Source organism: Schistocerca piceifrons, chromosome X (genome assembly GCF_021461385.2).
Source record: "Schistocerca piceifrons isolate TAMUIC-IGC-003096 chromosome X, iqSchPice1.1, whole genome shotgun sequence".
Lineage (NCBI taxonomy): Eukaryota > Metazoa > Arthropoda > Insecta > Orthoptera > Acrididae > Schistocerca > Schistocerca piceifrons.
Window position 1 is genome coordinate 925,330,876 of NC_060149.1, and position 23,717 is coordinate 925,354,592.

Below are 23,717 nucleotides of genomic sequence, written 5' to 3' on the forward strand. Positions count from 1 at the left end.
TAAATCTATCTCGAAAATGACTTTGAACATTGTGCATAATTCATATGATGTGAATTTGAAGTTAGTGAATGCAATCTGTGCAATAGGAAAAGGAAAAAAGGCTGCTCAAACATTTTGTGGTTTGATGGACCTTCCTCCTCCTACCAGTAGGCTCAGAAAGTACATAAAAATACTTTTAGGTGCCTTGACAGTTGTGTCTAAAGCATCTATGAAACGTGCAGTAGAAGAAACTGTAAATAAACCAGGGACATTGCTGTTGCACTTGATCGGACATGGCAACATCGAGGACATCGTTGCTTGAATGGTGTTATAAGTGCTACTTCTCTGGAAAATGGAAAAGTTGTTGATGTTGAGTGCTTATCTAAGTACTGCCACACCTGCCATGGTAACACTGAAGGACATATTGAACATCAGTGTTCTAAGAATTATGATGGTTACAGTGGAGGTATGAAGTGTGATGGAGCTCTAAAACTATTTTACAGAGGTCGGTGCCCGTTTATAACATTAGATATACAAAGTACCTAGGCGATGGGGACTCTAAAGCCTTCAATAAAATTAATGGGTTCAATGTTTATGGTGATACCTTGGTCACAAAACTTGAGTGTTGTGGACATGTGCAAAAGAGGATGGGTGCTAGATTGAGGAAGCTTCATTCGCAGTTTCCCGCAAGTTGTGTTTTTCATAATTCAGGTACTAATATTTCCTAAAGTTTATAAAGCATTGCTCTAATTTTTTCTGTGACTTGCAATAAATAGTCCATACTTATGTAGAAGACCTAAGCTTTATTGCAGAATCAACTAAATTATAGAAAAAATAACATTTTGTAAGGGAAAAAATTATAAAAATTACGATGAAAGACGTGATATTTTTTATCCTTGTAATATACATAATAGGCGGGATTAAATAGGTCTAGTGCCTCGGCCATCATGTAACGCATATCTGGTAAAAATTTGGTCTCCTTCAAATTTATAACTTTGGATTAAATGGTACATCAATCTGAGAAAGCATTACGGAAAAAAATTGCATCAATTTCTTTGTAATTTTTTTTAATAAGCCTAAACAGGTTCAAAAATATTCAAAACACTTCTAATTTGTTTAGAAAGTGTGCTGCAATACCTGATATCAACAAAAAAATCTGTAAAACATATACATTATAAACAGTACCTGAAAGAAATAGGTGTTGATTTGTACATAATATTGAGCTGGAAAAGCACCTTGTATCCTTAATGAAGATAAAAGTTTAATAGTTGTAGGGGATAGGAATTTGATGCTAGGTAACAGAAGAGAAAGGGAAAAAGTAGGCAAACAAGGACTGGGGGAAAGGAATGAAAGAGGAAGTCACCTGGCAGAACTTTGCACAGAGCACAATTTAATCATGGCTAATACTTCATTTAAGAATTGTGAAAGAAGGACCTGTAGCAGAGCTGGAGACACCAGAAGGGTTCAGATTGATTATAAAACAGTAAGACAGAGATTTTGGAACTAGATTTTAAACTATAAGGCATTTCCAGGGGCAGATGTGAACTCTGACTACAATTTATTGGTTATGAACTGTAGCTTAAAACTGAATAAATTGCAAAAAGTTGGGAAATTAAGGAACTGGGACATGGATAAGTTGAAAGAGCCAGAGGTTGTTGAAAGTTTTAGAGGGAGCATTAGGCAGTGATTGACTACAACAGGGGAAAGGATTTTACAGTACAAGAAGAATGGGTAGCTTTGAGAAATGGAATACTGAAGGCAGTAAAGGAGCAAATAGGTAAAAAGACAAAGCTTGGAGAAATGCTTAGATTACACAGTAGATACTGAATTAACTGATGAAAGGATAAAATATCTGACAGGAAAATGGCTAAGCAGGACCGACTAGAGGACAAATGTAAGGATTTAGAAGCATATTTCACTAGGGGAAAGATAGATACCACCTACAGGAAAACGAAAGTAGCCTTTGGAAAAAAGAGAAGCAGCTGTACGCATATCACAAGCCCAGATGGAAAACCAGTATACGCAGGCAAGGGAAATTTGAAATGTGGAAAGGTCTATACATGAGAAAAGTTGAAGGCAATATTACAGAAAGGGTAGAAGATGCAGATGAAGATGAAATGGGAGGTATGATACAGCAAGAACAATTTGACCGAGCAGCACTGAAAGATCCAAGTCGAAACAAAGGCCCAGAAGTAGACAACATTCTGTCAGAGACTGATAGCCTTGGGAGAGCCACCCATGACAAAACTCTTCCATCTGGTATGTGAGATACACCAGACAAGCAAAATACTTCAGATTTCAAGAAGAATGTAATAATTCCAATTCCAAAGAAAGAGGGTGCTGACAGTTGTGAATATTATTGAATTATCAGTTTAATAGGTCATGGTTGCAAAATACTAAAATGAATTCTTTACAGAAGAATGGAAAAACTGGTAGAAGCCAACCTTGGGGAAGATCAGTTCGGATTCCAGAGAAATGTAGGAACATGCAAGGTAATACTCACCCGATGACTTGTCTTAGAGAATAGGTTTAGGAAAGGAAAACCCACATTTATAGCATTTGTAGGCTTAGAGAACTCTCTTGACAGTGTTGACTGGAATACTCTCTTTGAAACTCTGAAGGTAGTAGGGGCAGAATACAGGGAGTGAAAGATTACTTACAACTTGTACAGAAACCAGATGGCAGTTATAAGAGTCGAGGGGCAGGAAAGAGAAGCAGTGGTTGAGAAGAAAGTGAGATAGGGTTGTGGCCTATCCCCGAAGTTATTCAATCTGTACACTGAGCAAGCTGTAAAGGAAACCAAATAAAAATTTGGAGTAGGAATTAACGTTCAGGGAGAAGAAATAAAAAGTTTGAAGTTCACCAATGGCATTGAAATTCTGTCACAGGCAGCAAAGAACTTGGAAGAGCAGTTGAACAGAATGGACAGTGTCTTGAAAGGAGGACATAAGATGAACATCAACAAAAGCAAAATAAGGATAAAGGAATGTAATCAAATTAAATCAGGTGATCCTGAGGGAATTAGATTATTAAATGAGACACAAAGTAGTAGATGAGTTTTGCTACTTGGGCAGCAAAATAAATGATGATGGGCGAAATATAGACGGTATACAACGTAGATTGGCAATGCTCAGAAAAGTGTTTCTGAAGAAGAGAAATTTGTTAACCACAAACATAGATTTGTGTGTTAGTAAGTCTTTTCTGAATATATTTGTCCGGGGTGTAGCCACTGACTGAAGTGAAAAATGGATGACAAACAGTTGAGAGAAAAAGAGAACAGAGGCTTTTCAACTGTGGTGCTAGGGAAGAATGTTGAAGATTAGATGGGTAGATCACATAACAAATGATGAAATACTGAATAGAGGTGGGGAGACAAGAAATTTGAGGCAAAACTTGACTAAAAGAATGGATTGGTTGATAGGATACATACTGAGACATCAAAGGAACACCAATTTAGTTTTGCAGGGAATTGTGTGTGTGTGTGTGTGTGTGTGTGTGTGTGTGTGTGTGTGTGTGTGTGTGGGGCGGAGGTAAAAATCGTAGAGGGAGACCAAGAGATGAATATGATGAACAGATTAAGAAAGATGTAGGTTGCAGTACTTACACAGAGATGAAGAGGCTTGCACAGAATATAGTAGCATGGAGAGCTGTGCCAAACCAGTCAACAACAATAAGGAACTTTTAAGACATTGAGTACTATGTGCTCTTTTGTTCTGAGGTTTTATGTATATAGACTAAACGGGTGTGTGCAAATTTGTCCAAGGCTGGGAATCGAACCCAGATCTCCTGCTTACTAGGCACGTGCATTAGCTAAAAAGCCACGTTGGCACAGCAGTTCATACAACTGCACATATTACCCTGGCACACCTCCCTCCTTGATCCTAATTCTCACTGCCAGCCCAGTCTACCATAAATTCAACCTTACACATGAACAGAACTGCCGAGGCTCTCCACGTTCTGGAACAGCATCTCAGTATCGAACATAAATGGGGGATGAAGCCTGAAACCCAGGTGCAAATGAAATAACACAATTTCAGAGACTTTAATGGTCTCATAAAGATATGATTTCATGTATTCTATTCCAGAACACGGAGAGCCTCGGCAATTCTGTTCGTTTGTAAGGCAGAACTGGGGCAGCAGTGAGAATTTGGATTGAGGATGAAAGTGTGCCAGGCTAAGCCGTGCAGTTGTGTGAACCACTGTGCCAAGGTGGCTTAGTGGCTAATGCACCTGCCTAGTAACCAGGGCACCCAGGTTCAATTCTCAGCCTTCGTACAAATTTCCACTCACTGCTTCAGTCTATATACACAAAATCAAATCTGCAAGTCTCTGAAATCATGCCACTCTATCTGTATAAATATTTCATGAAATTTCGAAAACTGAGAGCAACATCCCTTATTTTTAGGGAGATAAAAGCAATTAAACTCAATGCACACTGCCTTTCCAAAAGGGATCTTGAAAACATAGTATTTGGACTCTTTCTCTAACTTGTTAATCACCATTCAAAGCTGAAAAGTAATGATAATTTTACAGCCCCTTTTCAGAAAGAGTTGCCAAATGTTTAAAAAAGAATAACACAAATGCTGCATTTTTTATCCTGCAGAATGTTGGTGCCAAATAGACTAAAGACTGTTCTCAAAAGTACATTGGGCAAATAAGCACAGGTTTTGAAATTCACTTTAAAGAACATCTCAATGTGAGCAGTTTAAAATCTGCACTAATACCTCACTTATGTGATAATCAACATTCTATTTCAGATCTTCACAATAAAGAGAGAAGGGGAGGTGTCTGAAATGTGCTTGAGGATAAAGTCCATAAGACAGTCCTCTGATAATACTCTCAATAACCAAATGGAATTAAGGTACCAAGCTTTACTGACCAACTTTGACTATTTGAATTTTTGTAGTAAGGGTTCTCAACATCTAACTAGTCGGTTAGCTTATTACAGCTTTTTTTCTGTTAATATTCACGTTTACTCAGACTGCCGGCCCACGTGTAGGTCGTCTGATCCATTTATTGTATACACCATTTTAATGATTCAGAAATAAGTAGTTCATCTTAGAAACATTATTATATTAGTATTATTCTGGTTCAATTTTATGTAATACAGGGAGCTGAGTCTGATAGTTTGCACGGTGACCACAATTCCTCAGCAAAGCACTAGTAGCGCACTTTTTTTTATCTTCTGTGTTGCCCGTGTTACTTCAATTTCCTTAACCGTGTCAGTATATGGATGGCAGCCACTGCACACACTTCGACAACACACTGCACGCTTGTAGCTCATGTTGTCAATTGCTGTGTTGGTAACAAAACACACGTGTGTCAGCTTTCGGTAAGTTTGAACAGCAGCATAAGCTTCTTCCTTTCCATTTTTGGTGGCCCCCAAAACAGTTAAAATAATTTTCAGTATATTTCAATATATTTATTTCATTAGTTTTCATCACTAGATTTATTTTATTCTTCACACTTCAGGACCCAGTACTTCCCAGGATAACATTTATGAGGGGCATTGTCTGTTTCTTGAAATACACCAACAGGATCATATTTTAATCGGTAAAGTGATGACAGTTCATCATTTTGATACAAGTAAGTCCCATTTATGGCAGGTATTCCACGTTACATGGAGATGGCCCCCATCTCTTTTTCATTTCAGTTATTGTTTCACTGTTTTTTAAACAAAGATCAGTTTCTGATCCCTAGTTCTGTTCTTTCATTTTTTAGACATGACAGACATCATTGATGATGGTTTTCATCAACTGAGGAGAGCTGATAACTTTGCTAGCCATGCCAACTGTTACTCTGTGGCATTCTGTAACTACTCCTTATATTAAACGACACTGCATTTGTAAGTACCCTTCTTTTGGTATGAAATTATAAACTTTGTTTATTAAATATGTACAGGCTCGTTCTTTGTGAGACATACCTGGTTTCCCAACTAGATTAAAACTGTGTGCCGGGCCGAGATGAAAGGCAAAGGTCCTGAGTTTGAGCCTCGGTCAGGCACACAGTTTTCATCTGCCAGGAAGTTTCGTATCAGCGCACACTCCCCTGTGGAGTGAAAATTTCATTCTCCAAACACAATCTTATTCACAATTTTACAGCTGTCAGTGTAAAAGATGGCTGCACCCTGAAACTCCTGGAGAACTCAAAATAACAGATGCCAAAAGGTCATGGGATGACTAACACTTGGAGGACCTTGAAATAAATCAGACCTAATTTGTGGCTTTGGCACCAACCAAGGACTGTGCATGAGAAAATACATGAAGCACATTCCAGCGAGGACAGGTGGAGATCCTGGCAGAGGGCTTCAAGGCACATTGCAACTGGTAATCTCACCTGACAGTGGGTATCAGGAGGTCAACAGCCCTCATATGCAAGAAGGATGGGATATGGTGGATGATCAGGGAAATGAAAAATGGCAACTACATAGGAGACCAACAGTTGGTACTGTTGGAACTGAAGAGGCAAGATCCCCACTTCAGCAAGGACTAGACCGGAAGGCACGACTGTCCAGACGAACTTGACTGTGATGGACTGGCTCGAATAATTTCAAAGCCGAAGGTGCCGCAGGGCCATGAATCTGCCAATAATAGTCCAGCAAAGATGACATCACAGCCAGATAAATGCAGAGGAGAGTAGCACAATCCACATGCCAAGAGGTGTGGGCAAGGAAGCAAAGAGTATTAACCTTCTGCACGCAATTAGTCTTTAGTTGACGAGTTGAGGACTATGGGGCAACCAAGTCAGCTTTTCATAAAGGAGGCCCAAACAACAGAACTGTGGAACAACTTCCAATAGCCAAGTGTAATGCCCAGAGGAAGAAGAGATTTTCGAAGCACTGAGGACAACTCACTGGTAAGTTTCCACTGAAGAGGTCACGACAAGTAGTACTCTACTGCAGAGAAAGATTATGAGTGTTTGATCACTACTACGACACAGAAAGTCAACCATCACAACAGTCTTACCCACATTAGTCAACTGCACACAATAATAGTCACCATACGGTATGCAGTCCATCGCCGTATCCTGAATGAGGTAACTCCCCAACAACCTGTAGCCATTCGTCATCACCACGCAGATGTGTGTATTAACATGTGGTCAAGGGAGGCTGTTTAATAAAGTGGAGGGCTCTGTTATTGAGAATCAGCTTGGCTGAAAAACGCTCCATGTTCCTGGCTATGAATGGTGATCCTGACCGGCAGGGGATGTATGAGTAAACACAATCTTATTCACAATTTTACAGCCATCAGTGTAAATGATGGCTGTCCCCTGAAACTCCTGGAGAACTCAAAATAAGAGATGCCAAAAGGTCATGGGATGACTAACACTTGGAGGACCTTGAAATAAATCAGACCTAATTTGTGGCTTTGGCACCAACCAAGGACTGTGCATGAGAAAATACATGAAGCACATTCCAGCGAGGACAGGTGGAGATCCTAGCAGAGGGCTTCAAGGCACATTGCAACTGCTTGCCTAGCCAACAAATTCATGGAGGTGAGACTGTCACAAATGTAAATCCCTCGTGGACAAGAGTTGCCAAGATGACAGGAAATCTCATTGACATCATCATTAACAGCGAAACTGTTTGGGCGCTAGTCGACTCGAGTTTCTTTTTCTGTAATGTCAAATGTTTACCATTACCAAATTGCGGGGTGCGTACTGTAAGACCTTCGGTACACACACCATCAGATTATTTGACTTGTCACTGTAACAAAGTAGGCGAGTGTCAGCAATATGTCTTGTGGTCTTTCGTGGTGTGTTTAACTTCTGCCGTTAGGTCAGACTATAGAAATGCCACTTGCACGCTTAGAGTAGCAGACTGACAGTGACCAACTTTAAACAGAACTTGATTAATTTTCACACACATTTATTAAAATAATAACAATCATAAACCTTACTTAACTTGACTCTGGATGCTATCTACAATTGACAATCTGAAGTTCCTTTGGTCTTGGTATGTTAATCTTATTCTCACATATCTCTGATACTTGACAAAGTGTCTATACATTTATCTTCATGGCTATGTACAGGAATATGATAATCTTATTAGGCTCAGACTGAAACTTGACTACAGACTAATGGAGACTGATGCAGACTGACTAATCAGAGGTCTGTACACTCGTTATATACCTCGAGCATTCAGGTACCACCGCGCGAGTGTGATCCGCGAGGAGAAAAGGTTCTACGTTAGCAGCAATCTCATTGGCTGCGTTACATATTAATACACGGATTGGCGGAAGCAGAATTTGGTCCGTCTCTAAGACAGCGCCATCTCGTAGTGCGGAGATGGACGAGCACTGTGCCTGCGCTGTTTTGCTTAGCGGGGCGCACTCTAGTGGGAAAATTGTGTACACGGAACTATGTACACAACACAAATAAAGACGACTATCTTCCACAATGCAAAAGCAGTTGTGCTGAAGGTCACAAATGGGAAATACATCCAGCTGATGGGAACATGTTGCAAGAAAAACTAACAATGACAGGACACATCAGACACATCATTTTAACAGAATGTAACTATAATGTTGTTATTGGGTGGAACTTCTTGCAGGCATCACAAGCCTTCATAAGTGTGAAAGAAAAGAGCTCCAGACTGAAGAAGCCAATCCAACATGTACACAGAACAAAGATTGCTCTGGAGAGTTGTTTGCCACTGAGAACTTTGTTACCCACAGTTATCAATAAGGCGAGTTTCAGTCACCAATCTAGACGCACTGTTAAACTGAAAAGTTTTTGTCGACTGCAAAAAGCTACTCGGGCTCACAAAAGAAATATACATACCAAAGATGATCATAAGCACTGCAGGAAGTCAAGGGGAACTTTGGATCACTATGTGTCATGAGAAGCCACAACCCATCCCTAAAGGAATGTGTGGAAGAAGAGAAGAAAAACAATTCCAGGATGGGCAGTTCATTGCCGTCGACTAAGAATCATACTCCATTGCCACTGTAGACAACACACTGGAAAAAGCTATCAAACTGCCAATAAGATCTGGCCCAAGCGAGGAACAACGTCGCTGTTAGCCACTGTGAGCCAATTCTTAGATGCTCTCAAATCCAGAGTGGAGGAAAGGTAGACCAAGTAGCCCATGGTAAAACACCATATCATAATGCCAACTGAATGACACACTGTTAGGGAGGAGGTGGAGTGGTTTACTAGTTATTTGGAACTCCAATGTTACATGTGTTATGTGATAACTTAGGGAAACAGCATCCACGACCAGAAACAAAGTCAACGTGCAATCGGTATGTCTGCTGGGGGACCTCAACCGAGATGTAGAGGAGGCACGGCCAGTGGCTATTGAGTGTACAGAGTGCAGTAAAGTTGTGACACTCATTGGCACCAATAATGCCTCTCACTTGGGTTCTGAAGGCGTCTTCAGTTCGTACAGGCAACTGGCAGAGTTAGTCAAGGTGGAGACGTGCTCCAACCTTGGTGTAAAGCTTCCAGAGCAGCCATACCTATCTCTAAAAAGGCAATCCTTGGCCCAAATCCCATGGGCCTCATTGCCCATTGGCAATTACGGAAAAGCCTTTCCATTTGATATGGTATGTAGATCTGTAAAGCATGGACAGCAAGCATTTCTTGTGAACTACTCCTGTTCCGTGTATGAATTTCATTTAAAAATTGGTAGCACTTTTTAAAAAAAATACCACTAGTTTTTAAGTATAGTTGCATGGCATAGGACTAAAAAATAATGTGTTCATTTATGTTAACACTAACCATATATACATATCCTGTACACTGATTTGTTGTATATCATTTGATAGAATTGTTCAAACAATCTCAGGAACATGTAACTAACTGTGTTTTGTAGGCCTGGAATTTTTTTATTGCCAAGTCACCTGTCACAACCACATTCACTAAAGAATTCACAATTTCTTAGAACTTCAGTTATGATTCATACAAGACTTTAGTTAATTCATGTTTGGTGACAGACTTATGAAATGTCTTTGCTCCCAATATTCCAAATGTACTCCTTTGACTCATATTTCAATGCTAACTCAATTTTATGTTGCCTGGTACGTTCCATTTGAATACTGTATGCAAATACACCATCACCATTAATATCCTGTCATCTTTCGCAAAATATATTCAATTCAAATTTGAGATAACATGGCAGCTCAATTCAATCTAATTCACAAGTGGGCCAGGTGTTCCAAAGGAGGTTGATCCAGGAGGGTAAGTTATGGAAAGCCAACTCATGATGGGTCAAATAGGATTTGAAGCTGACACCATCTCATTACAAGAGCTGTATTTGTACCAACCTGCATAGAAAAATACTCATATCTGGCACATAGTGTCTGTGCTTTGCACCATAACAGTAAAAGAGAAAATAGGTAACTGGTTCCTCCATCATGCAAGGACAGAGGCAAAAAGAATTACAAAACAGTCATAATTAGATGCTCTTTTCCACAGCTCAGTGCATCCCATAATCAATCCCTTTCCTTTGAGGCATTTAGTACAGAATATATTTATCCAACCATTCCTTATCTATCTGGATTGCTATATATGTAATCTCACAGGGGCTTATAAGATAACCCCTTCAGAATTTAGTAATATTTGGTACATGAATACCTACATGTTTCAACAGTGTAACTGCCAAATAGCACTGGCCTAACTCAGACCACTTTTGATAAAGTCAGGTTTGAAGATTCAAGGGTGTGTGCAAAGTTATTTGCCAAATTCTCTATTTTGAGAGATCTACTACTTAGTAATGAGTTGACCTACAGACCTGAATACACATCTAGTATGTAGGGCACTAAACTGATACAATGTATAAAAGTAGGATACATGATTTAGATTTTTTATGAAAAATGTTGAGAAAAATACTTTTTCCATGCCATGCTTTAAATTCCAGATTTTTTTAAAAAACATAACTTTGTATAGGAAAATCGTACAGACCTTAGCTTGTGCACTATAACTCTTTAGTCCTAGTCTTAAGTATAAATAATAATGAAAGGCATTTGGCACTGCAATTAATAGTTCTTACCTTCATGTAAAGATGACACCATTGGCAAAAAACATTAAATTTGAGGAACTTCAAAGTCCTGTGAGGGTATGTAGACAATTGAATCTCAATCTGATTTTTTGCTGAAATGTTTACATATCTGGTAGCAATCTTCGGAGCAAAGAAGAATATCCTAACATATTTTATCCAATGGCAAAGAATAAAATGAAAATGTCTCTTACACACACCACCCACATTCAATACTATATGGAACTGGTAAATATAAACCATGTGTATTTCTTGAAACACTGTTCCTAAAATATTTGTGGTTGACCTTTAGGTCAGAACTGTAAACCGACGAGAGCTGATAACAGTTAATGACCATTTTGCTTAATGTATATTGTTGTATTTCACTGTCAAATCACTTTCCAGTGTATAGAATTACATGAGACAGCTTGGGTGAACAAATGTGGAGATATATCCTTATATAGGAAGAGAAGTCAGAAGGATGTTGTCTATCACCGAGTCTCTTAACGTGTATGGAGAATGGCTGGCAAGATGAGCTTTGAAAGGATGTGGAAACTTCAGGGTAGGACGATGACTCAGCAACACCATCAAGTATGCAGATGACCTGGTGGTGCTTGCCGAAAATTAAAGACAGCTGCAACACATGTTGAATCAGTTGGTGGAAACTGATAAGACATGGAAATCAACATCAAGAAATCAAAGTGATGCAGATATCAAAACAGGAGAAAACTTTGAGGATAACTGCCAGCAATCGAGATCAGAAGAATGTGATGCATTTCATTTCAAGTACATGGGAAGATTGCTGACTAAAGTTACCCTCTGCAAGAAACGGAACTTTAGCAAGAGTCACCATGGCAAAGGTCTCTGCTCAACAGTAAGTTGAGCTTGATATTAAAGAAGAAACTGGTGAAGTGCTACATCTGAAGGATTTCACTATACAGAGACACGTGGACCGTGAGGAAAATGGAGAAAATATACCTGGGAAGGTTTGAAATGTGGCGCTGGAGAAGAACAGAGAAGATCAAGTGGACAGATCAGGTGACAAATGACTATGTACTGAGACAACTAGGAGAGAAGAAAACTATTCTGAATACAATTCTTCAGAGAAAGGCCAACTGGATCGGACACATGTAATAACGAGAGACATTAATGATTTTTTTTACATATATACCAGTGTATATAGAGATAAAAATTCTGAAAGGAATAGTTTCGTAAACAAATTCAAATACAAAGAAGGAAATTGTATTTTTAAAACTCTTCCATCTTGCATATAACATTGTTTTCCTTGATATCTGGATCAAAAAATTAACTAAGGTAAGAGATACGATTTTTTCGAAGTCAAGTTTATACAAACATGCATTGTGGTTTTGTATTGCTGTGGCACCCACTGGAGAAGGGGTCCCAAACAGAGTATTTCCTACTGAGCTATGGAAGGAATTGTGACTCAGCAGGAAACATGTAGTTAATTTCAGCATCTTTAAATTCACGTGATAACTAGGAAATGTGTCCTATGTACCCGTTTTGATTGTATTTAAAAGCCACATACTGTTCCACTTGCAGCTGTTCCAACAAAGCTTTTCCATGAGCTGCTATAGCAAGTGGTCCCACTTGCATCTCTTGAAAGTCTCATCATCAGAAATGTGTTACAGTAGTGACTAGAAGTACACAGTAAGACCATGTTCCTGCAAATGTCCTCACTGTACCTGCTTTTGAAGAAACCTTCATATGATTTGATCCACTGTGACGAAACAAAGAACATATAAATGCCGATATAAATGCCGTGTATTTTGTGGGGTCCCACATAAACAGTGTAAAACATTTTCCTGTTGTACTGGAGCTCCTCACTCAAAAATGTGTAATTTCAATTTGCATTGAACTGATTATGTTTTAACCCTTGCTCCCCCTTCGTGGAGCACGGTCGGAGTAGCAGCTACTTTTGGTATGAAAGAGCACATGGTACATACAGCAAGAAAAGTTAAAGGCAGTAGTGGTGTAACTGCTTCTCCAGAGTGGTCAAAAGACATTAACCCGAAACTGTGAACAAGCCATAATGGTGCTTTATGAAAATGATAATTTTTCAAGACTTCGTGCAGGAAGGATCACTTGCAGAAAAGACTTATTTTAGTTTACGTGAAAGAGTTGTACACATAATATAGGGCATTAAGATGTTCTTTGTTTCTTCACAGGCAGTCAAACAGTATGAAAGTTTTTCAGAACAGAAGAGCACGATTACATCACACTTTTCTAGTCATCACTGTTAGCACCTTTCTAGTGAACAGACTTTCAACAGATGCAAATGGGGCCACTGTTACTATTGCGGCTTGCGAAAATGCTCTGTTGGAACCGCTGCAAGTGGGGCAGTAAGTGTCTTTCAAATATGATGAAAGCTGGTACACAGGGCACATTTTCCAGTTACCACATGTATTTAAGGATGTTGAGATTAACTGCATATCTTCTGCTGAATCACAATTCCTTCCATGGCCCAGTAGAAAAGATGCTGTTTGGGTCTCTTCTAAAACGTTATATGTAAGGCAGATGTCCCACCATTACAAAGTCACAGCACACAGGTGTTAACTTGACAGTTAGCCCTTTGAAAAGGTTGTATCTCATACATTTAAGTGAACATATTTTGTTTTTTGTTCAAGATGTCAAGGAAAACAGTGTTTTATACAAGATGGAAGAGTTTGAAAAATACAGTTTCTTTCTTTGTATTTGAATTTGTTTCTGAAACTGTTCCTTGCAATTTTTTTATTTCTATAAACACCACTATATACATCAAAAATTATTTGTCTCTCATTATTGCTTGCATCTTTTCTTTTATGTTACTGAAGCTGTCTCTCTAATTTACAGTAACAGAACAAGGATATATCACCAAATTTGTTCACCCAAGCTGCCTCCTGTAACTCTTAAGACTAAAAAACGTTTAACAGTGAAACTAAGTTAGTTAGTATCATGAAACTTCCTGGCAGATTAAAACTGTGTGTCCGACCGAGACTCAAACTCGGGACCTTTGCCTTTCGCGGGCAAGTGCTCTACCTCTGAGCTACCGAAGCACGACCCACGCCCGGTACTCACAGCTTTACTTCTGCCAGTATCCGTCTCCTACCTTCCAAACTTTACAGAAGCTCTCCTGCGAACCTTGCAGAACTAGCACTCCTGAAAGAAAGGATACTGCGGAGACATGGCTTAGCCACAGCCTGGGGGATGTTTCCAGAATGAGATTTTCACTCTGCAGTGGAGTGTGCGCTGATATGAAACTTCCTGGCAGATTAAAACTGTGTGCCCGACCGAGACTCGAACTCGGGGCCTTTGCCTTTCGCGGGCAAGTGCTCTACCATCTGAGCTACCGAAGCACGACTCACGCCCGGTACTCACAGCTTTATTTCTGCCAGTATCCGCTGCAAGGTTCGCAGGAGAGCTTCTGTAAAGTTTGGAAGGTAGGAGACGGATACATACAAGACACCAGAATGTACAAGATACCAGAAGCACTCATGATTTGCTGGAAATGGTTAAAGCTGAAGTGGTTAGGAAATAGTATTACTGGGTTTAGCATCACACTGATATACATATCTCAGTTAAGAAGCTTATCACTGAGATATATATAACAACACAACATAAAATACGGAAAGAAATGAACAAAAAAATTTGAAAATTACGTACAATGCCCGGACACACAATTGATATTGTGATCGAAGACTGGCATAAAAAAGTTTACACAATTCTCTATAGATACAGACAAAAGTGAAAACTATAAGTGGTAAATGGATAAACAAAAAAATTCTTGAGAACAAAGCAAAATAAGCAGGACAATACTGACCATTGTCAAAACAAGCTAAAACACTAAGTGCCGAGAAGTATCAAAAGGAACACAAGCTAAATAACATTAACAATCTGAATAATAAGTTGGATTACATATCATTTAGATAAAATTTGTAGCTCGTCAGCATAACACTTGTTATGTATAAACAAACGAGTTGTTTATGTGGCAAAGGATGCTGCAGATATCAGCACCAAATAAAAATGGGTGTAAGATGAGGTAATGGAGAAAAAATAAATTCACCAAATTGAAACACTGCAATAAAAAGAAACAGAATGGAAAACCTGTGGAGTGTGGAGGTGTCGTACTCTCATAAACGGCATTTTTTTTTTTTTTTTTTAATGAACCTTACCGAAGTTTAACTTTGGCGATGAGGTCACCACAGAAATTTATTGTTCTGGATAGCTCAAATGCTGCAAACACCAATAGCTTGGTAATTGCGTAATATTACAAGAGATTCATACCGAGGAAGTAAGGAAACTGTCCGAAGAAAGGTAGTAGAGTGAAAAGTGTTTACAATATGTACTTCACAAAACATTGCAATTACGAACTTTTAAACACCAACCATGACTCAAAATCAATATTACACCTCCACTTGCCTTTGACGGATCCAACAGCTCCCACACAAATTTCCATGCTGTAGTAGATGCCTGAGCTTCAGTTAACCAACGATGTGCCTCTGCTTGATCTGAAGTGCGAGATGTGTAAAATACTGTCACAGCTTTCTCCACGCCTTCAGATGTGAATTCCATTATTCCTATGAAAGCCTTAATCCCAGGTCTGTAATGGTATGTTCAGCACTTCGTAAATATGTTATCGGCAGAGTATTATACGGACTCAGTGGTCTAACATGCGTATGTTCTTTCTATGTGCTGGAACACCTGAACTAGACAGATTTTTTTTGTATACCTTAAAATACATCATCTGAACACACATTTGGTTTTAAGAATTTGCTGAAAAAAATTGTTCCGGTTCAACCATAATGCATGAATATAGGCTTACGACAGCCCGTTATTTATAAGACATCTGAATATACAATAATTAACAAAAACAAACTACCCCACATTCAACTTCCACCACCACTCCATAACTTGACAATAACACAGCACATAATCTTTGATAATCATAGATGATCGCTTTTCACATGCTATGCAAAGATAATATACTACATATCTGAAACGAAATATTGTTGTCAAGCAAAACACGTATTAAACCATTTGAGCTAGTTTCACAGAATGTCCTAGTACTTACTCATAAAATAAGTTATTTCGAATATATGAGCTGCTAAAAATCTACATTTCAGGCCGTGTTACATCAAACGAGGTTCACACACGCAACAAAAGTGTCGCCACAGCTAGTGGTATACTACAGTTGCAAGTATGAACTTCCAGTTTTTAGTGGATCAACTTAAGCGACGAACTCTTGTCATGTTACAAAAAGTTCAACTCGGTTGTACTCCTTTGCTCCGCTTTCCTTACACCACAGCTCCCTGGTGACATATATCGAAACATGAGCATTCTTTCACAGATTCTCCGCGTTCCAAGACACAGTTGCCTCGAATGATCATCAGTTCGCCGAGCAGCGAAAGCTGATTGAGCTTCTCATGGAGAGTGAACACACACAAACACCGACACACGTACCACACGCACAAGCCTCTGCCGCAAACACATGCCCTCGCTATCACATCTGGTGGCTCAGGCACCGACAGAGCCGTAGCTAGAGCTGACAGAAGACACAGTCAACACAGAAGACGGATCGTGGCAGCAGGTCGGTCCACGACACAAACCCCGTGAAAAAACACTAACAAGTGAGCCCACAAACTCATGAGACAACAGCCGAGTGCTGCTGCCAGCTCCGACAACGCAAAATAGCAACACCAGCAACACAGGGAACATCACAAAGAACCCCACGACTTCAACACACCTAAGTACACAAGCAGCTACGCAGAAACCATCAAGTCCTCGGCTGGCTTCCCACAAGTCACCATACATGACTATTGAGACCTTAGTCTCTTAAGGAAATTGTGTAATAACAAGCACAACCCCACGACATATGACTCTAACCTCACTGGGGACCATGCCGCACTGTACGTGGTGAACAAGTCAGATTATATGAATCTGCTGAGCTTTCAAAAAGAGAGAAAGGTAGGAAACTTCACGTACAGTACAGTCTCGGAAAAGACCCAGCAGTATGCAATCAAGGGGATAGATTCTCTAGCCCTGGCAGAGACAGTACACAAGGAACTCACCGCTCTTGGGTGGGAATGCATTCCTGTAAACTGAATGATTGAGTTTGGCTCAGTGAGACCATCACATAACTACATGGTGGAGTTGGCCGACAAGGCCAAATCCCGCGACCTGCTGAAGTTAAAATTATTTCTTCACATCTTTGTCAATGTATGGGCTTACGACATGCCGCAATCCCAAACAATGCCAGAACTGCCAGTACTTTGCACATGTGGGCATCTGATGCGGTCTGCCGGCCGCTGTGGCCTAGCGGTTCTAGGCGCTTCAGTCCGTAACCGCACTGCTGCTACGGTCACAGGTTCGAATCCTGCCTTGGGCATGGATGTTTGTGATGTCCTTAGGTTAGTTAGGTTTAAGTAGTTCTAAGTCTAGGGTACTGATGACCTCTGATGTTAAGTCAGATAGTGCTTAGAGCCATTTGAACCATTTTTTTCCGATGTGGTCTCACTCCCTGCTGCCACAAATGCGCTGGTGATCACATGACCCAACAGCATAAACTCCACAACACTGCAATCTACAGGGGGTGCATTGCATATACGAAGGTTCTGAGGCGCAAAATAGCCAAACACGTAAATACCACCGCCATCACAGCTCCAAAACCGCCCCTGCGCCCAATAAGGAGTGGAATATCCTTCGCTGGAGTGGTAACTGGCGCCCCCAGCAGCACAGGGCAGTCAGAGGAACCTCAGAGCTGTGCACACACACAACAAACATCCCCAGCAACATACATACAGCAAAGACATACAACACCCAACACAACACCTGCATCGGCTATACCACAAAACACAAACAACAACACCGCCCTACCCCTGAGACCAAGAACTGCAGCCCACCACAGACCACAAAAGACGCACCTACACAGGGACAGCGGCAACGCCGGGAAGGAGAACCAACTGGAACAGGGGACTCGACCACACCACAGCAATGTCACAGACAACAGGACATCAATACACATGTACACAACTTGGACACCAACTCAACGACTCACACAACACACCCACTCACCACAGAGATCACACAGGCGCCCATAACTACGACTCAAACAGCTGAAACACAAGCAACCCACACCAGACGCCAACATAAGCACCAGCGACCGCCAACACAACCAATAACCCACAGGCCGAGACTCCCAACATTAACCCAACACTCCGAAGAATAATGGAGACATTATTCTCCGGACTCACGAGCGCCAAAGTAGTGACGAAGATTATGGGGTGTATTTCACAACTCTTTACACAGTTCATGTCAGACTCGCTCAACTGGACTAGCATACAAAGTATTATCACACTACTATTCACACCAACACATGGACAACACGCCACACCACCCCGAAACGCAAACGGGAAAACAAATTCACAGATCCTGTTTTGGAATGCCAATAAGGTCGCAAACAAAGGATCCGAAATAGTTGCGTTAATGGAGCGAAAGGGTATCCGAATCTCACTAGTGAAAGAAACACTGCTTACGCCTCAGAAACAGCTAAACATCCCAGGTTATTGCGTTTATCGTGCCTACCGAGCGGACGGCAGGAAAGGGGGCAGCACAGCAACCATCGTACACAAAGACATAGAACACACGAACATCGAGCTCCCTCCACTTGAGAGACTAGAGGCCACGGCTGTCAGGGTCACGTTCAACAGAACCAACACTACACGGGTGTCATTGTACAACCCTCCTAAAAACATAGTAACACGCGATATCAGCACAGTTCTCAACATAGCACTGCGGATAATCGCAACTGGAAATCTAAATGCAAAACACCCCAATTGGCAATCACGAATACGTACCTCCAACGGCAAGGAACTATACGAACATGTACTAGGCCGAAACTACATTACTCTCGGGTGGGACGTTCCCACGTACGTGCCTGCACAGGCCCGACACAGGCCATACATATTAGACATAGCCCTCATCGAGGGCATCACGTGCACAATCAATCTTATGGTTGAAAACGATCTGGACTCAGACCACATGCCTGTAATACTACACACGGAAGGAACACCGCAGGACACAGAACTACGCAGAATACTGAACTACAAGCGAGCGAATTGGATCCTGTTTAAGGAAACGCTTGATAGTCGTATTCCGGACACCCACGAAATTAAAAACATGCAGCAAATTGATGAGGCGCTGGAGGCTCTTACTACTGCTGTCCAAGGCGCGATGACTGACGCCATTCCACGCTCAACACCAAAGCAACACTCGACGGTCCTACCCCAGGAAATTCTGGGCCTTTTCTCAATGAGGAACCACCTCAGGAGATACTGGCAGTGTAGCAGGCACCCATTCTATAAACTTCACGTCAACAGACTCCAGGGTATAATACAGGACAAAATACAAACATTTCGAAACGAACAATGGAGGCAGAAACTCGCAGGGCTAGAGACGACATGTCCTGGCGTGTGGATGGTAACCAGACACTTCACCAGGGAGAAACATTACATTCCCACTCTACAAGGACCTGACGGCCCAGCTTACTCCATGACAGAGAAGGCAGAGCTTTTCGCCACAACACTTGCAGCGTCTTTCATGACGAATTTGGCTCCATCAGATCTAGTATTCACATTTGAAACGGACCAGGAGGTTACATGAATTGCAGCCTAGCCCTCGTGCGACAAAATCAGATGCACTAGTACAAACGAAATTACTTGGGCTATCAAGCATACCAGTGCTATGAAAGTTCCTGGGCGCTGAAGTGTTGCAGAAGAGCCAACACTGTGTTGCTAGAGGAGGCCAAAATGCACGCGTTTAATTACACGCTGACTGGTGTGAGGTCTGGAACAGTTAAGGGAATTAATAGTAGCAAATAAAGTACGTAGTTGATATAATACTTAACTTTAATCCACAATTGTAGAACATCTATCGTTACGGTACATGCTTCACAATATTAATTATCAAATGCTATGGCGCCTTGCTAGGTCGTAGCAAATGACGTAGCTGAAGGCTATGCTAACTATCGTCTCGGCAAATGAGAGCGTATTTTTCAGTGATCCATCTCTGGTTAAGTCGGCTGTACAACTGGGGCGAGTGCCAGGACGTCTCTCTAGACCTGCCGTGTGGTGCCACTCGGTCTGCAATCACTCAGTGGCAACACGTGGGTCCGACGTATACTAACGGACGGCGGCCGATTTAAAGGCTACCACCTAGCAAGTGTGGTGTCTGGCGGTGACACCACAGGCCCTATGGCATTCAAAACTGTCTCCTCCAGGAGTTCATGGATAGAGCCATAGAATACCTTGCACACATAGCGAATGCCATCCTAAAACACTAACACTTCCCTGACTTTTGGAAGGTGTCCAAGATCCTGATGTTCAGGAAGCCAGGGAAATACCACTAAATCCCACAAAATTACTGACCCATCAGTCTACTGTGCTCGCTCAGCAAGATTGTTATGAAGGTAATACTAAAACACATCACTAGGCACTGCACCGCCAATGACACCCTAAGACTGGAGCAATTCGGCATTAGGGATCACCACTCAACAGCACAGCTCCTCTGTGTAGTCGAACATATAACACACTTCTACAACACGACCAAAGCCACAGGGGCCGTGTTCCTGGACACCAAAAACGCTTTCGACCATCTCTGGCACAAAGGCCTTATATGCAAACCAAGCCATCCAGGTTTCCCAGACGGACTTGTGCGTCTCATACACTCATTTCTCACAAATAGATGTTTTAACACTGATGTACAGGGCAAACAATCGACACAACATGGTATCCAAGCTTGGGTACCCCAGGTAAGCATACTGGGGCCCATCGTGTTCAACCTGTACATTAATGACTGTACAGTAATGACTTTCCAGCAACACAAAACACGACGTTAGCCCTCTACAAGGATGAAACAGCCATCCTTGTGCAAGACTGGGAACCGTCGAACATAAATTCACGAATACAGACAGCACTCAGAAACTGCTGAGCCTTGGTTGGAACGATGGCGTATTAAAGTAAATGTCGAAAAGTGCGAAGCAGCTCTGTTCCAATGCATACCGAAGCTACTGCGCAAACAACAACACTGTCAACACCACATACACGCCCAATACGTTTCCGAGAGAAAGTCAGATATCTTGGTGCCTCGTTGGAATGGAAACTTACATGGGGGACCACACTGAATTCGTTGTCAACAGAGAGCATGCGAGGCTCAAACAACTCTACCCAATGCTCAACAGAGGAAGTACACTGAATAGGAGGGTGTTGAGGTCCATATACATGACACTAATTAGATCTTTGATGGCGTACGCAGCTCCCATCTTGGGATACATAGCTCCTGCATGCCTGCGCAGCCTGCAGATCATACAGAACAAATTGCTATGCATCATTAGCAATGCTCCATGTTACACACACACACTGCGGAGCTTCCCAATGAATACTGCCTTGTAACCCTCAAGGAAGTATTCACAAAAAAGCCACATGACTATACAGGAACTCTAGACACTCGAACAGTCCTTTCATCCTTACTCTGGGAAACTATGATCACAACCATAGGTGGAAGCATAAGCGGTCAAAGACTCTACTAACTAGGACACAACCACCTATGGCAAGCTAACACACACTTGCCGTGCTCTGTGCCTAAGAACAAGTGCCTAAGAAGTGCCTCATCAATAATGAGTCCACTGCACCTACACAAGGACTTCCCATGCAAATTTCGAAAACTGTAAATAAATACAAGTGGAGGACTCCAAAACACAGTGAAAAGAAAATGAAGTGTCACAGGAATGAAGAACAACAGAAAAAAAACTGAATTCCATGTTACAGGCGTTTCCTTGCTCAAAACTGTAGTAGTGCCAAATTGCATAACAGACAGGGATCCCGACAAACCAGTGGAACAAACACTTCAATAACATAATAAGTTAACAGAATGGATTAGCAGACAACTAGCAAGAAATACAAAGGAGTCTTCAATCATATAGATACGATATCTCTTTGATGTAGTAGTGAAGTGGAAATTGTTAGTGAAATAAAAGGGTTAATTCGATCCACCAGTAGCTTCTACAAAATATCTAGAACGAACTGTGATATAAAGAAAAACTGTAGCTGTTTGCTGACACGTGTAAAATTATAAATGATAGGGATAGGCATAATAACCAATCTTTAGAAACGGAAGGGGTAAGAACGAAACACTGCCTAAGAAAAACTGTGCTTCAATCCATAAATAAGAAAGAAACTCCATATATTTTGCACTTTCATATTAATAGTCTAAGTGCTGACCTTTCAGACTAAACTTATAAATAATGTCAGTGAACTACAGATTATTCTCTCTGAATCTAAAACTATGAAAAATATTTGCTTGAGTGAATACAGGCCTATGGGTCATAATATCAAAATTCTTAATAACATCCAGAATTTCGAAGTAGCCAAAAGCTTTTGTAGACAAGAGAAATCATGTGGAGGCCCATGTACACTTATTTATTCCAATATAGAATACGAAATAAGAAATGACCTTCATTAGTTGAATGAAGAGTATATATTTGAGAGCTGCAGTGTCGATTTAATGAATCTAAATATCATAGTAGTTCATATTGAAAGAGTACCAGATTACGTGAAAATTTCTGGTTCTATTTTCTGTGCCCTCGAACAGACGTGCCTATGATAATAAAGTGCACCAAACACAAATAAAATTATTTTGTACGATTCCATTGTTCTTTCACAATGGGGAGCCCACACCTGTTGCTTCATTATTGCTTCAGGTAACACAGTGATAAATTGAGGTCTCATATGTCAAAATGAGCAGCAGTAACATAAAATAAAAAGCAAGCTCAATCAAAAAAAATTTACGATCTGTGCAGGGAAATGACTCATATTACGAGCTAGCAGTGCAATCCCACAATGAAGCAGTTGTATATGAGATAATGAGCAGTCGAATAAGCAGTTGGCTGAGATCTGGTACAACTGCGATGTTTAATGCTTCGAGTGGGTCATAACTGTGGCAACAGAATGATATAATCAAAGTTTATTTCATTATTTTTAATTGAACAGTGTTTTAGTGCATATTATGTAAGTTTATTTTATTGTTGTTTAATTAAATTAAGATTAATCTTTGATTTTGCTCTTACATATTTATCTTGGTATTTTTTATGTGTGTACAAAGTGCACCACGCACCCACTTGTGTTTCGGAAATCGGCGCGCCTGGCTGAGGGTTAATAAAGAAAAGGCGGAAAACACTATAACAACTGTTGACTTCAGTTTTAATATCACAGTTGAAAGCAGTGGTAAGTCCAAATCCACTGACATAATAAAAAAACAATGATTTCAATTTAAGCTTTACTCAAACCATAAAAATGCACAGTCAGCATCTTGTATCGATAATATTTTAATTAATTATGTGGTAGGAGATGTTAATAAATTTTTCATAGATTTAGGAACGTCTGACCACCCTGCATTACTTAGTGATGAACTACTGAAAATTAACAGAAAAATTTACTCTAACAAAATCCATATGGAAAGGCACTTCAATGAAAAAATTGAACATTCTCAGTATTAATTTAACTGTGTTTCATGTAGTGGTAACTTTGAAAAATTTTATAGTATGGCCCTGCTTTTATTGACATGTTCAATGTATCCTTCTCACTTAGTATGATGTGTAAGAAAATGATTAGCAGATTTAAATGGATAACTCAAGGTATAAAAATTCCTATTGTCAGAAATTGGGGACTCCACAATTACCTAAAACATAAAAAAAGTAGTAATTGTACTGAGT

The 23,717-nt window shown here is 40.6% G+C and overlaps 1 protein-coding gene across 2 annotated transcripts in view; it reads right to left on the reverse strand.

Moving 5' to 3' along the window:
* The window catches only part of LOC124721787 (importin-13), a 189,705-nt gene extending 173,840 nt beyond the window's left edge, over positions 1-15,865 (reverse strand). Inside the window, exons 1-2 of one of the 2 annotated variants that reach the window (XM_047246904.1) lie at positions 15,684-15,865; positions 15,374-15,554 (exon numbers count right to left, since the gene is read on the reverse strand). In XM_047246904.1, coding sequence (XP_047102860.1) covers positions 15,374-15,526 — 153 coding nt within the window. In that variant the 5' untranslated portion in view covers positions 15,527-15,554; positions 15,684-15,865. Of the gene's footprint in view, positions 1-15,373 lie in introns of both variants that reach the window. The other variant, XM_047246903.1, reaches the window with a different exon arrangement.
* Between the last annotated feature and the right edge of the window lie 7,852 nt (positions 15,866-23,717).